We start from the raw sequence: 16,822 nt of genomic DNA, 5'->3' as shown, positions 1-16,822 counted from the left end.
CGGATAGACAACTGGCTTGAGACTAGCTAAGGCACACATAGATGGACCTCCTCTCCTGTTTCTCTTACCAAACAATCGCTTCACTTAAATAGCCGTTAAATTCTGGACTTCTAACTGGTTACAAATCAACAAGGTGAAATATCAATACTGAGGGCATTACAGAAGATACAGAGTGCTGCTAGTGAATGGTTGAGGAAGAAACTATAGACCAGGTAAACTATGAGCGATGATCAAACTCTTCAGCAAGCCTCACAGTTTGCCTAGTGACGTTGAAAGGTTCAAACTAAAGTGCCTGCTCGGCTATCCCAAAAGACATCTACCTTTGATAATGTCGAATTTGGCGATGTGCTTAACGGTCCTTGGATGCCTACTATCCTACTATGAATTATTATAAATATTCAACAATTGTTTCCCTTATCTGTCTATTAATTTATATCAGTTGCTGCTTCCAGTTGTTTACATGAAATATACATATATAAAAAATATTGACAAGCAATTTTATCTGAATATCCGGTATGGTTAATCACAAATTATTCATCAATGATTTATGATTATGACTCTTTATGATTTTTAGAAAAGATAACATCAAAATTAATCTATCAAACATACCGGGTTCATTAATATAATATTGAAGATATAAAAACCCAGGTATGGAAGTTTTTATAACTGCCTGTCAGCAGTTATAAAAACATCAGTATAGTCAGTTAAGGATTCTGAACCAATTTGAAGCATGTTTTACAGATTATGTTGAGGTCTATTTGTACCTGTTGACGTGTTCCTTGATCTCCCATTGAAATGCTCCAAACACTGCTCAGAATTTCAATTCGTTGTTTCAGAGTCTCAGCTATCTGAATATGCTTTACACTTTACAGTTATCCAAAATTATTTTCTGGACTCAATCCAAACTGAGCAAACTACTTCTCACAAGATTGATTTTCCTGGTTCAAAATTATATATTATATCAAAGTCTTAGCATACGAACTTTTCTATGTGAAGCAAATTTTGCAGAAGAGATCTGAATTCCAATAGGGACATCAAAATATTGAGTAGATTTTTTGCGTCCAATTGAATCAAAGAAAAACTTTGTGAAAGCCATGAATAAAAAAGTTGGGCACAGAATTCCCTCCATACCTATTTATTCGTTTTTCCCGAGAAATTGGGAAAAGTCAGAGAAGAGCAATGAAGGAGATTCCAACAAGATACCAGAATAGAAATTCGGTACCATAGTCAATGGGATCTAGTCATGATGGGTAGTTACTGCAAATTTTTAAAGAGGGAAATAAACTGGTCGATCTTATTAAGCAAATTACCTGATGCTGAACGCTGTGTATGTGCCGAACATGCGGCTCTTCGAGCAACAGGTTAGGGTCTCTCCAGACCCTCACCGGCTCGATGCTCACTTCTTGGTGTCTCGGCTGTACTGTTGACGCAGACGAAGAGGCGGGGATATATAGAAGAGATCTGTAGGTAAAGAAAAATATAAAAGTAGAACAATTTCGTGGTGGGTCGATGTCATCCTATGACGCTCAGCATCAGAGAGATTATAGGAGGATTTATAAGTGTGGTTCTTACCTGCTACCACCCGTAGAAGACGACGATGCAGAAGAGACGGCTGTTGAGACGTTGAGACCGCCTACACCGTTACAACTACTGCTTGAAGACGATGATGACGAACTCGAACTATTGGTTGGTTCGTCGGTGGAACTTAGAGCACTCGATCGCGATCCAGATCGCTCATCGCCACTGGTACTAACGCACGAACGCAAAGAACTCACGCCCGAATCGGAACGATCGTCAGGAAAGCGCAGTAACAAACCTGCCGATGATGATGCCGACGATGCATCCATAATGCCTCCAATGACGCCGCCGACGAGATCCATTCTGGTGACGACGTACGAAGGTGAGGACGACACCAAAGACACGTCATCGTCACCTGCAACAAAATAAGGAAACGTTTGAATTAAATAATCTTAAAAGTTGTATTAACAATGAAATATAAAATTTTTGACGTAAATCTTGTTGCAATAAGTCATTAAGACTGATAAATAACAAACACTAGTTTACAGTTCATCTGTTGCCGAAGCAACAACTATGTGAATATAAACGACAACTAAAAATTAATGCTCTGAAGTGTAGACTTTGGAACATGACATATCAGAGACCTATAGTAGACATCATATTCGTATCCCAAAAACCCTGGTAGCATTTTTCCATGACGTGTCCTGATGCATACGCTCTCCCTGCTCTTCTCTCATATCTCCTAGATTTTTCGGAAACCTATCGAGGCGACTATGGAGAAAGTAGACTTTTATGCCCAAATTGCACCCCATATTTTTATAATACCTTTCTCTTTGGAAAAGAAAAACAACTGAAACATTCTAAAGCTTATTTAGAAAGATTTGAATCGTTTACAAGATCATCTAAATTTTGGGAAAAGTATTTTGACTCACTTGACCAGTGGTTCAGAATTTGGTCTGTGTGAATCCCAATTGGTCCACAGTAGTTTCTACATGGTTTAAGAGACTCATCTACGTAAATTTTGATTTATAGAGCTGATCTTCATATTTTTGAGATTTGAGAATATATCATCAGAAGGTCTACCGAAACCAGTTAATTTGAAAGTACTCTACATGGAGAAATTTTGGAAACTTCTTCTTTAGACCAGTGATTCCCAAGGTGATCCAGGTGAACACCAAGAGGTTTAGAGAGACTCTTCGACGTAAATTTCGATCTATGAAGCTGCTCTTCATATTTTTTGACTAGATTTGGGAATACATCATCAATAGGTCTAACGAAACCAGTTATTTTGAAAGTGATTTACGGGGTAAAAGTTTGAAAACTTTTGCTTTAGTCCAGTGATTCCCATTGTGGGGCAAGTGAACCTCAAGAGGTTCACGGGAAACTCATCTAGGTAAATATCTATCTATAGAGCTGATCATTATTTTTGAGGAGATTTAAGAATATATCATCAGGAGGTCTACTGAATCCAGTTATTTTGAAAGTGCTCTAGTGCAAAAAAGTTCGGAATCTTCTGCTTTAGACCAGTGATTCTCTATAGGGTCCAGGTGAAAACCAAGAGGTTCATGGGAGACTCATCTACGTAAATTTCGATCTATAGAGGTGACCTTCATATTTTTTAAAGAGATTTGAGATTATATCAGTAGGGGATCTACTGAAAGTAGTGAAGGGAAGTTTGTTGGACGATAACCAAGAATACATTGAATGGAACGTTTGTGTCACAGTTGAATGAAAACAATTGTGAAGTTAGATAATATTGTTGTGTAAAACTTGATTTGCTCATTTTTTATCAATAAATTTCCAATACTTCATTCATACACCTCGTATAATAAGTTTTTTAAAGGTTTTTAACGTTTCTGTATGATCCAAAGCAAGATTATAATTGCGATTTCAATTTAAAACAAACTTTAATGTATATTAAACCGTAATACAAAATTATAACCTTGAAATGACCTTGCTGTTCGATTGTTATATTGCAGTATTTATTTTTTCACATCGCTAAGTACAGCTTGCAACAAAATGTACCTAGATGTTGAATTTAATAAAAAAACATTTTCAATTACCTTCATTTAACCTTGTAGATGTTGTGTTTACTTTGCTTTTAATTTGTTAAGTACCTAACATCAGTCACGTTTTATTAACGTAAATTGAAAAAAAAGTGATTGGTAACTTTAAAATGACCTTGCACACTTTTGCTGCTCAACATTAGTTGAGATAATAAATAAGAGAACTGACCTTTTTATTGTATCTATCATTGAACTCAACCAAAATCTCATAATGGGAAGATAAATTTATAAAAAAAATGTCCATATATAGAATAAAGCTAAAAAGTAGTTTTTAGTTGTGATTATCTATTGAGTGAGGCAAAAAATGTTATTACGTGGAAAATAGTAAAGGAACCTTAAATCTACTGATGGAAAAAACAAAATATGTTGATAAAAACAAAAATAAAGCAGCTATGGCAAAATTTTTTTCACAATTTAAGAAAGTGCCGTTATTATCTATATAAAATTCTATAAGCCCCAAAAGTGGTCAATTTATGGCTCTTTATTGGGAGGGCATTGTGCAATGTTATATTTAAATACCTGGCATTTTTCTTATAGTTTAAAGAGAAATTTAAATTTTATAAACCTTCTGCTTCTTAAGTTAGGACTGCATCAATGGTTGCTTAGCTACAGCTAGGATGATAAAGACCAACTTTCATACCATCTTGTAGCTGGTCGTTCTGGTGCTCGGAATGTATTCGGTTTTTCTTCCTTTGCAATATTTGCCAACTTTTCATTCTGTCCACGTGGTCTCTACATTCCCTTCGCCGATTTTTCGCCCATCTCACTACATCCTAGATGTCAATACTGGTCCCACACAGGTCTTGTATATTCTGATTTTGCTCCTGGTAATCATATATTAATGACGCCTTTGTTGTTTGAGCTTTCATCTCATTCTTTAGATTTCTATTACTTGTTATGTTCGCTCCTAGGTTTTGAATGCGGGTTTATATCTTCTCGGCTCTTTGAATACTGTAAAAGATTTGGTTCTCTTCAGAGATATTTGCTTGTTAAGAGATTTCGCTATTTGTTCAAACCTATACAGTAGCCTTTGCAAGTTATCTTCGTCTTCTGAGATGATCACTGCGTCATCACCATAATATACTATTTTTATTTTTTCGTTTCCCATCCGGTATCCTCTTCCAGTTTGCTTTGCCTCGTTTATAATCTCATCCATTACGATGCTGAACAAGATCGGGCTGAATCTGTTTTCTTATCTGAAACCGGCCGCCACAGGCTGTTTTATTGAAAACTTATTTGATTTTAATACGGGGTATATTTGATTTACATTGTTGGATTTGAAATTTCAATATGATGAGACTGTTGAATTTTAATCTTATATCTCCAGTTTCCAGCGGTTACATTTTCAACTTCCGTCTTCATCAACTCCACTATTCACATTATTTAATTTGAAGTAGATGTATTAAATCGGTATCACAAGATGCGTCCAATGCTTTCAACGTTGGATGCTGGTATTATGGGATGCATTGTTTTGTTTCCGACGTGGAAAATCAGTTTTTTGACCCGCGTCAAAGGAGTACCGAACATTGGAACGAAGTTGGAACAAATACTTGTACGACCACACACACTTCTTGTCCTCTTGCGTGTGAATGTTTTGTGTGACAAACCAAAGTTGCCAGAATCATCTGTTTATTTATCTGTTGTATGCTATTCATCACTTTTTGCCACGTTTTCATTTCTTTAGTTTCCAGCCTTTGTCCAATGATCAGCTGTACGTTGGAAGGTGAATGTTGGCGCAAACATTGGACAATTATAACTTGCCTGTTATCTATTCTTTTGAATAAAAATTCCAGTACGCCAAAAAGTGGAACAATCTTCGTGAAAGTGACAATAACATTAGCATACATTCCATAAAGATTGCGGCGAATTAAGTGTTCTTGAAAGAAATCAATGCACTTTGCAATGCAATTATCACAATTTTCCACACTGTATATTCAGGGATGCTCGTTAAATCTGAAATCTCTTTAAATAAAAATTATTTTTCTCCTCCTCCCTCTACTAATTCGAAGTAAATACTTTTAACTACCATATTTGCCTCCACAGGCAAACATGTGCGCTGTTTCGTAGGCACTTGAATTTTATATTACACACTATTTCAAGGGTCGAAATGAACTAACGCAAACAAAGGCGTTGGGGCCATACATAATTCGACCCTATTAGGGTATTAATTGGAGTCACTTGAACACTTTTATACTCGAACTTTTGAAATATTTCCAACCCACATATAGTTTTAATGACAGATTATATAGGCATAAATAAGTATTCACAAAAATTTTTATTTTTCTTAGTCATAGTCATTCATAATCCAATGTAGTCAAGTAAACACTTGTTTATGACGTTAAAATAATTGTAAATACCTCTACTTTTTAATGAAAATGCAATGAAATTAATGCCGACGATCCTTTAATTAGCATTAATCAATACTGTGTACAAAAGAATGCATTTTATCAATGTGCTACAGTAAATGACCGTCCCGGACGTTCGTATGGCCACTTTTAAAAGCAAAGAATAAATTACAAATCATCTACGTGACTTCTTGCATTAATATGTAGTCGTTATATGCATATAATAAATCATTTGGCTATACACATATGCCAGGCTAAATAAATAAAACTCAAATATGCAATTATTCTACCTTTAAGAATATTTAATAACATGTAAAGTTACTCAATACATTTAAAGCCACAATTTACTACGTTCTAACTATGAATGTGTATAACCAAAGATCAATTCAAGATAGTACAGAGAAGTAACAGAATCGTGAGAAGAAGAAGAAAGCGGACATGCGCTGTAGGCGACTACGAAGCTCTCGCACTACACACTCCGCCATTGTTGACATGTAGGCGTCAGCTTCATGAGTGATGGTGTTGTGCGTGAATGGTGTCGAAAGTTTAAAGATGGCCGTAACGATGTGCATGATGAAGGGGGCCACAGACGCAAATCGTTTCCGAAAACCTGGTACAACGAGAATGATTAAAGAAAGCCGCAGATTCACCAATACTGCTATGTCAACGGAATTTCCATTCAAGGTCTGTTTTGTACTCTACTTGAATTAATTGGCTGCAACTTTTTTTTTTTTTGAGAATTTGCCTGTTCTGCAAAATCAATAGATAATAAAGTAGAATGATTCCACTTGCGTGGCCTCGATAGGACCAGAATAATTCGCATTATTCTGCCGAGAAAACTCGGAAAAAGTCATTTTTTTCATGTCGTCTTTTTGTGAAGCTTTTTTATTCTCCGAAAACCAAAGTCGCCATTTCCATGCAAGAATAGCATTTAATTAGCACTTACATTTTCCGCTTATTGCTTTCTCTGTCTGCTCGTATTCCTCTGCTGCCTACTACTGTTACTCCCGTAGCATAAGCTCAGGTGTACCAAAACCGCGAAATTCTGTAGAAACATACCCCGTGTAATCCACATTCTTAGTAGTTCCATGGCCAAACCTTTGTATATTATTTTTTTTCTACCTCTTTCTTTATGATGTTGTGGTCGGTTGGAATGGCGACGTCAATCAGGTAAGTAATTGCTTCTCCTCTTACCACGATATCATGGCGATTTGACCACCATCTTCGCTACAAGTCGTCCGTTCTAATTGGGTCGTCATAGAGGTTCGACGCCGGTTGCTGACTTCACAACTACTTCCACATTTTCGCTGCACCATATCTGCTTAATCTGAATTGCAAGATCTACGTATTTTGGACGTTTCTCCTGGACTACGATATCCGGTCATTCGTCACCTGACAATCGATGATAATACATCTATCGTAGTACTGTCACTAGTAATACGATTTATAAATATAATAATTTAGTAAATATTGGTGGCAGTGGCAGTAAGGGTAATTGAATTATGTGTTTTGTTTCCAAATAAAATTATTTACATAATAATTATAGCTTGAAAATTTTTTAAAATTATGTACGGTGGTCGGCATCTTAAAAACGGGCTCTGTTGCCGACGCGCCACATTCTGGACGATCGGTATCTTTAACAACCAACTAAAATATGGAAACAGTGGCGCTGGCGTTAGTTGAATAGCGTGGCTAGCGGGAGAACTGCAAATATCCTATTGTTTTTTCGAGGAATGCTGAAACGCATCCACTGTCGAATTTACCGTCCGCGCCACCTCCACGCACTTCACGAGGATGATGCAACCTTCAAGCTGAACAGTATGGTCAATTCATTAAAGAAGTATTAAACACCTGGTGTGTAGGTGTTTAATACTTCTCTCACGAACACTCACGAACATTTATAATTTCATGCAGGATACTAGGCGTTAAGTGATCGGGAGTACCTCAATTTTCATTTTGAATAATGGATAGTCAAACAAAATTCGTTGAATGGTCATCTGACCTGTTACCCTGTGATTTCTTCCCGTGGTATCTTCTCAAAGATCGCGTTTCTGCAAGAGCATCTCGCACCCTTCCCGACCTCCGAACTGCAATTGAAAAATTTGAAATTTTCGCGGACAGCTTGACATTCTTCGCCTGGCCTACTTCTCCGTAAATGCATTGATCAAGATGGGCATTAATTTGAACACTTACAGTAACCTTTTTTCGAATCTCTTTTGTAATTTCTTTTTATAAATTCATTTTAATGCTGCATATTTTCTCCCAGACTCATGCTGATCTCTGTATTAGTAATATTTTATTCTAAAGCGAACCGTTTGAGTACAGCAACTGTTAGTTGAAAGAAAATATGTTTAAAATGCAAACCCTACCAACAGTTGATGCGTTTTTAAAACATCCCATACACACAGATTGTATTAAATAATAAAATTGGATGACGATACGTTTCCATTGTTGAACTAATGATCTATTATTAGATCGGTGTGATTTCTAGTTATGATTAGTTACTTTCTAGATAAGAAGAGCAATAACCTGACGATGGTATGTTTCTTCAATTATAGTAACTTAATAATTTTCAATGAATTGAAGAATAGAAAGTGTGTATATAACGGTTTTTGCGGCGACCTAACAACCGCGACTACAAGGGAGTATGACCATCGGATCTAACCCTTCAGGAGAAAAGAAAACGGGCTTTTGTGGAAGCACGTTCCTCGATATGAAATATTCACGAAAATACAAGGGTGGAATGAAAAAAATAGAGTAAAAAAAGGATAGTTACCTCGTATAGAGCAATCCCCTTGCTCCACTGTCTGATTTGTCGTTAAACTAGTCCTGGTTTGAGCCACTATCACACAATCCTCTTCACTTTCGGTTAAATCACCATTCACCACTTTCTTCGCTGCAGGCATAGATTCACACTGCACATCGTCACTAAGCGCACTCACACTCACTAACTCGACACTAGCGACACTGCTACTTCCATTACTAACGTCACCGTCTACCGGACTGAGATCCGGTGATTCGGGTGGTTGTTGTTTCGATTTATCTACGGGACTTAATTCCGGCGATTCTTCGTCTGCGATTACTTGTTGGAGTTTCAGCCGACAGAGTGAGGAAAGTGTGGAATTCGCTTGTAGACAATTTTCAACTCTAACTTCGATTTCTCGAAGTTTTGAGTTATTGGTTTCTTCGAGAACTTTCTTTTTATTTGTGGTACGGTTTGCGGGATAACGTCTACGGGTTTGTTTGTTTTCTAAATCTTCTTTTGTATTGTGATTACGAGATTTCGATTTGTTTTCGCTGGTTTTGCTTCTACGAGTTTTCACAGATGGACCTGAAACAAATATACAATACATATTAGAAATCAATTCCAACCATATAAGATGAAAATTTACTCTTCGTTCTTGAAAATTTGAGAATAGTTGGCGCAGAACATTTTGTATTCATATATTGTCAAATTAACGACAAGGAATAATTATCGTTATTATCAACTTAGACCATGCTGTAAAAGCACCAAATTGCTACAATATTTTAAGACTGCGAGGCCTTCCTTTTCATTGAGTTCAAGGGATTAAACATAACCGTGAATCTAGCATATTACTCTCATTTACTAAAGCAGTTGCGTCAAAAAATTATCGAAAAGGCGCGGCAAAATCAGCCGAGGTGTGTGCTTGATTCATGACAACGCTCCAATCCACTTTCACTTTCCTCTAAACGAATGTGACTTCATAGAGATTAAATACCCACCAAATAGCACTGATCTAGCCATGTCAGACTATTTTTTCCTCGTAAAGATGAAATTAAAAAGGCGAACATTTCGACTCTGAAGATGCGTCATATTTTTAAAGTGGCATAGAAGCTTTAGTCAGACGTTCTGAAAAAAATGTGGAAATAGAAAATAAGCGTATTGAAGACTAAATCGCAATACCATGAGTCTCGAAAGGACAAAGAGTTCTAAAATGTTGAACATTTCAATTGATCCTCGTATATCTTTGAATATTGTGGGTATTGCGAAATTTTTGATTAGCGATATGTTGTTCTAGTTTTCTTCTAATTACAAGTAAAAGCTATCAAAAATCGTAATTAATTACCTCACTGAACTAATAAAAGAATCATTTGTTGATTGTAGAAAGTAAGTTTCTTTAGTTTCAAGCTTTCGCTAATTATTTTTTTTTTCTAGTTTATCGTGAAACTTACATCATTTATATATGAAATATTTATATGAAGTATATGTAAGAAGTTGACAAAAGGGTTTTGTCAAACCGCACTCGTAATTTATTGCTTTCTTTTATACATAGTATATTTTTATTTACAGAATAATCTAAATATTTTCGATAATTTTCATAAATTACCTGGTATACCAGGTAACACAAGTTTTCGGGCTTTTATTGGTCTTTTATAACCATAAGCTGTACAGAACAATAGAAAAAGGTCGAAAGTTCTGTGTATTGAAGATTATATAAGATTTATAAAGTACCAACTTGCCAATAAAAGTTGAAAATTTTATTATATTTTATTTAAATATGCTTTTAGATTTTTCCATATAACAGGGAGCTTCAAGTTGTATATTCTTAACAGTTCAGAATTGGATAAATTTAAATAATAATAATTTCCATTCCAATTCTGTGATCAAAGAACTGAATCCTTTGTTTTTTTTTTTCATAGAAAGAAAGTAAAAAATCTGAATGAAATAAAATTGCAGAGAATAACGGTGTGTTAGATAGATCGTACTACCATATCATTTAATATTTTATATAATATTGAACATTTGCTCATTTTGGGAATCTTAGATATTGCTTAGATATAAATTATATATAATATATAACCAGTATATGTGCTTTATTTTCCTGCGGTTTCCCTGCAACCTAGTGAGCCGGTTCTCCAGCCAAATGACCTTGAAAAATAAAAAACAATCCGAATAGGACCGTTTTTGCTTACAAGTTTCACTTTGATTTTCTTTTGCCCAAAATCTCCCCTTAGAAATAGTTAGGCAAACACAACCCAACGAAACCACCACAACCCCAGCCCTGTAGAGGAGCTATTCCTATATCTGTTCCTACTCAAACAAACCATCTTCCTTACAAAAATCCTCCTTATCCTACCAAACTTTAACCAACGAATCTCTCTCTCTTATGTGCTTTATATTTTGTCGAAAAATTAAACATTTTTGCACTTTTTCTAGAAGTTATAAGCAGGTTAATTAAGTGTACATCCGATATGTTCATTATATTTATATAAATGTTATTTAATACGAAAATACGCGAGGTATAATTTGAAAATATATTTTAAGTGTCTTCTAAAAGAAGTGATACGCCTATGGATTACGAATGCTTCATCATTTCATTACCCTCTCATTCACAAAAATGGATAATTAATAGAAAATCCTAAAAGTTGGTCGCACTTTTCATTTAGGCGAACTAATATAAATTATTTCTGAAACTTCATTTTTATATTTTCGTGCTTTAAAACTGTTTCAACCCTGGAGTAGTTGCGCCTTGTTTTTTGCCAGGTAAGGGTCGTATTGAGCCGTATTTTTGAGTAAACTTGAGCAAAAATTAATTGCAAAGTGTATTGATGAATCAAAAAACATATTGCTGTAGATAACTATAAGTTGGAATTTCTGAAACCGTTGGCGATATTCATACCAAATACACTATTTACACCACCATTACATCAACACTCACAATTACCCTGTCGGACGCGAGTTTCACAACCAAGTTATCGTCCTCAGAGACTGAAGGTAAACTGTTTACCCTCGTGTTGGTGTGGTGGTGATGTAAACAGTGTATTCAATACAATTAAATCAAAAAAAAAACATTGACAACCATAAAACAGTTTTCCTAATTCGATTCATCTGCATCTGACTTTTCAATACAGATTTTCATAAAATACAAGTGTGATTCAAACAAAGGTATTTGTAACATTTTTTATAGTATGCCTCAATTTTGTTATAGGAACCAATACATTCTTGATATAGCCTCCATTTTCCAGGTCCATGTTGTCGACGCTTTCTTACTTCACATTTCAAATTTTTTAATGTTGCTAACTGCTGTAGAAATTCTAGTCTTTCCAAATCTATGTTCCCATTATTTGCACTGTTTTCCTATCTGCCTCGTCAACTCCAGATTTGGTTGCATTGCGAAAAGTTACGATAGAAGGTTTGGCTTTCTATTTTGTGGCTGAATAAATTTCGTCATCATGGTGCATACTACACTAGAGTCTTTTGTCTTTATTGGCTTTTAAATAGTCCAAAGGCGTTAAATCACACGATTTAGGCGGTCAATTGACGGACCTCAAACTTGAGATGAACTGTTAAACGAAGGCGACTCTCAATTTGACCATTGTTTCGCGTGCCATGTGGCATGTGGCACCATATTGTTGAAACCACATGTGAGGTATGTCCAATTCTTCCATTTTGGGAAAAAAATCATCAATCATCACACGTTTCGGCCATCGTCGCTTTTGAAGAAGTACGGGGGGGAACTGGGTTCGAAATTTAGTCACAAGCTTCCGAATAGTTCCCTCAGTAGGCCGACCAAACTGTCCATAAATTAGAAGAAGTGCGCGATGCACTCTCATAACCCGAGTATAAATTTTGATAGTAAAATTCGATAATTTGCAATCGTTGTTCGTTCGTAATTCGATTCATGATCAAATTATACACCAAAATGGACAAGTTTGACAATGACACAAGACACGATTCACGCGTGATGTCAAAAACAGTGTTGCCAAGCAGATACCAGCAAAAAATCACTCGTTAGAAACAAAATATCCACGAGCTCGCAGCTGGTAAGCCAGTTATCAGTCTAATATTTCTTCCCGTACCAGAAATAAGTTGAATCATTTGTAGGACAATACTTCTTGCGTAATTATTTACGGTAGGGTCTCTTGGGTTATTGTCGCAAAGTAAACTCCCAAATTTAATGTATCAAACATTTTGGCGTTCTAGACTAGACCTTATATATTGCTCAAAATTACACCGTTCTCTGAACGCCTCAAGTTTTTAATCTACCGTAGCAATCGCTGTTAGTTAGTAAAATTTTTTTCGTTCTGAGCTGTGGAACGTCTTCCCAAAGACGCAGACGACGTGCATACTCTTTATCGTAAGAATTATCCATTTCTAAAATACAAGAATAAAAAAATCAAAAGTGTTTTATTTCAAGATAATTCTGAGAGTGATGGAAAAGAAATACCAAATAAAAAATGTTTTAGCACCATTCGTTCTAAACTGAGTATTTTTCTAATAAACTGATATAAAGATTGGATTACACCTCGTATAAAAATTTTACAAAACCCGCGAAATTAGATCCGGTAAAATTTTTCACACCGCTAGTTACTGATCGATTAACATTAGCTAAGCAAAAAATTAATCATAAGCTTACGCAGCATTTAGCCTCCCTTTACGTTCGACCCGAGTATAACAAAATGCCCAATAAGCATTTTTAGAAATCCCTGCGATGCCGAGATGTCGTTGATACCGACGAATCGCTGATGAAATGAACGCGTTGCAAAATTCCAGTAGGAGGCCAAACTAAGTTGGTCGCGTCCGTAGTATCAGCATGAATTTTTTAGCCTGTCAGCGAGATCGAATTTAGGAACGAGCTTGCGTCTGAATAGCTCATTTTCGTATTGGAAAATTAATTTGATGCTCAATTTTAGCTTAGGTAGGTACATTTTTAAAAAATTCTGACACTTTTATACTATATATTATCACACAATGAACAAACGAAAGATACGAGGGTTGAACATGTAAAATAAAATTAAAAGCACTTACAAGAAAATAACATTAATAAATATTTTTATGAAAATATGACGAATGCATTGAAAGAAACTCCAAGCTACGATTTCTTCTTCAAGGAGCAGTTGGACATTGATGTTGGTGAGGGGGGGCCAACGGACGCTTTCCTCCTCTCGCACTTGCCTCATGGGCAACAGGAGGACAGCCAGTGCAAAAGTCGAGGAATGGCCATGTGTCAAGGGAGACACTTCGCAGAAGAACAGCTGCTGGATTTCATCGACGCGGTGACTGGGGCATGCGGTGTCTATCCGGCAGCGGAACCAATCCACCGCAGTGTATTGTATACTACCTTCTGAATCGGTCTCTCCAGTAAAACGCAGACGTTCTTATCGGTAACACTTGTGCTGGGGTTTTCTGCATGTGGCACGTTTGCCACTACTTCTCGGACTTTTTGAAAGCCTCAAGTCTTGGAGAGGCACTCATCACCAAATTTATTCCAAAATTGCGTTTATATTTCAACAATTCCCTTAGATTTTGAATATTAAGACCTTTTTTGTATGATTATGTATTTTATAAATGAAATTTATTCCTTTGATTGTTATTTAAGAAAACGATACCAGTTTCCTGTTTCCCTTTGTAAAATTTCTATTAAGCTAAGACAATACAGCGTCTAGTATCAAAAATCTATTTTTAGAGAAAGTAGCAGTAAAGTTTAATTCCCAATAGTCATTCTATTAGAACTTATCATTCGAAGAAGAAAAATAAAACACGAGGAACCGGTTTTGTCACTTGGTTTCAAAATCGTTTGCTTCCATTTCCTTTCTTTTTACGTCTGTAGTTGTAACTCTTGTCGACGTTTGTTCTTTGTTTTAATGTTTTTATTGGCATTCCTCTGGGGTTGTTTATGATCTGGCACGTTGCCGGAAAGTCGCGTTAAGAATTTTCAAACAACTGTTTGCGATGTGACGAGACTTTCTAAATTTGGATTATGTTAATCTAATACCATATCCGTTTTTCGAAGTATTAATGTGATTATATAATAAGAACGTTGATTAATTCATAATGTATGTAAGAAAATACTTCCTATTTCGTAGTTTCATATTTATCTTCCAGTTTACTTTGAAGCCTTACGTCTATAAAGCGTTCAGTTTGTTATGCGTGAAATATTGTTTAAAAACTACTTCAATAATCGTGAAAATGCGTGAAAAACAAGATTCGATTTCAGTTTTTAGTAAAATCTGACCTAAAACTCTGAAAATCCTTTACAACTTGCAATTGGAATATGGATAATTGGTATAAATATACAAACAAGACGTGGCAACATGGTTTTTGTTATACCGATCTTTTGCAGTATTATTTCAGTTATTAATAAGAGATTGATTATGGAGTAAACTACACAAAAAGTTAGTTGAGCTTTTATGTCTCCCGTCTCATATTCAAATATAGCAAACTACGAGCCAAAAATACTTTTAAATCAATGATTGAAAATACAGTCCTCTATCAACATCATTTCTATAATAGTTAACACTAGTAGATATATAGACGAAAGTAATAAAGCACTCAAGCGGTCATCTTATTGCGACAAGGCCAGAGTCAACGAGAAGTTGCCAGTGCGCTAAACATGAGTCAATCTGCTGTTTTCAGAGTTTGCGAAGAGAGAGGTAACTCTCATAGAGGACGCAGTTCCAGTAGAAAAAGGTGCACATCCAAGAGATATAACAGATTCATCGCTAAGAGATCGGGTGGTGTCCAACAAGAGCTCAGAGAAACAAGAGAAGTTGGTATGAGTAGCTGAACAGTCAGAGCAAGATTTAAGGCAGCTAACCTTGAGCCAAAAAGTCGAGCACCTGACCCCAAATTAACCCCAACCTATCTACGAATTACGTATTAGAACGCGTTAATTGGACTGACGAAAAATGAGGCTTCATTCTCTTTTCAGACGAAAGCAGAATGTGCCTGCATGGTAGCGATAGAAGAGGACGAGTCTACAGAAATATTGGAAAAAGATTCGCGCAGTGTTGCACAAAAGATAACGTGGATTTTAGAGGAGATTTCTGGATGGTTTGGGCGAGTATTTCAATGGAAGCGAAAACCGAGTTGGTATTTATTGGAACTGGCGGTGAAGCTGGTGGATTAACGAAAAATCGATACATAGAAGAAATTTTAAGGGATCACATCGCTGCTTACGCCAGTTTCGAAAACTTTATCCTAATGTAGGACAATAGCCGTCCAAATCACGGTTGCTAGGATTTCCCGGGACAGTCCCAATTTCCATTCGCTTGTCCCCTGTTCCACCTTGTCTGTCCCTGGGACACTATTGAACCGGGTTTGGGAATTAAGCAGTAAAATAGTAACGGGAGAATTGATACTTTGCTCATAAATCGAAATGGCTTTCTTCTCAGTAGCATACCCTGGCGGTCTAAGAAAACTGAAAAACGTGTTTAGCTGATCGGAAGGATCGGCCGATTTTCAGTTTCCATTTTGTTGCTTATTCTTTACTCATTTGAACATTGTTCAATTTAGCAACTAAATCTTCTATCCATTTTCCGTGTGACAAGTCGAATTCAAGCTAGTATGTCTCAAGAAAATTACTGCTAGTATAAAAAATTCCTCCGGTCTTTTTTTTTTTAATTTACGCTAGTACTTACTTGCAGCAACAAATTCTGGTTTACTAGTTGACTCGATATTGATTGATTTATCGAAATTTTATGCTAGCTTTATATGAATTTAGCAGTACTTGCGATTTTTCGCGAACGGCTTAAGCAAAGCACCAAAATAGCCAAACTTTCCGAATTTAGAGAAAAGTTGCACCGATTTCTTGTCTAATTTTAAACAAGATAAGGCCTTGATAAATCATAAATTAAGAAAATACTGAGCTTTATCAATTTTTTTTCCGTTGTTAATTTCTTGTGTTTATAAAATCGTTTTGTTATGTTGTCATTATCGTACTTTGTAACATTGTAAATAGCATTCGAAAATAAAATTTATACTTGTATTATCTTTACCCTTCTTCATTGTTTAAGATTTCTTTTCGTTTGATATTTTTTCTTTACCAAAAAAAAATCAACTCAATATCAAAATAGACCACTTATTATAAAGATAAAGATAAATGGCTTCGAGATGTTAAAATCAGAAAAAAAATGGAAGCTACAGATTTT

At 35.8% G+C, this 16,822-nt stretch overlaps 1 protein-coding gene across 1 annotated transcript in view; it reads right to left on the bottom strand.

The window, feature by feature from the left end:
• The window catches only part of LOC130441959 (probable JmjC domain-containing histone demethylation protein 2C), a 318,988-nt gene that overhangs the window by 21,823 nt on the left and 280,343 nt on the right, over positions 1–16,822 (bottom strand). The window contains exons 8-10 of the mRNA XM_056775886.1: positions 8,706–9,260; positions 1,573–1,933; positions 1,311–1,461 (exon numbers count right to left, since the gene is read on the bottom strand). Coding sequence (XP_056631864.1) covers positions 1,311–1,461; positions 1,573–1,933; positions 8,706–9,260 — 1,067 coding nt within the window. The remainder of the gene's footprint in view (positions 1–1,310; positions 1,462–1,572; positions 1,934–8,705; positions 9,261–16,822) is intronic.

This window comes from Diorhabda sublineata, chromosome 3 (assembly GCF_026230105.1).
Source record: "Diorhabda sublineata isolate icDioSubl1.1 chromosome 3, icDioSubl1.1, whole genome shotgun sequence".
In the NCBI taxonomy this organism is placed as follows: Eukaryota; Metazoa; Arthropoda; class Insecta; order Coleoptera; family Chrysomelidae; genus Diorhabda; species Diorhabda sublineata.
This window is presented reverse-complemented; position numbering and strand designations above follow the sequence as displayed.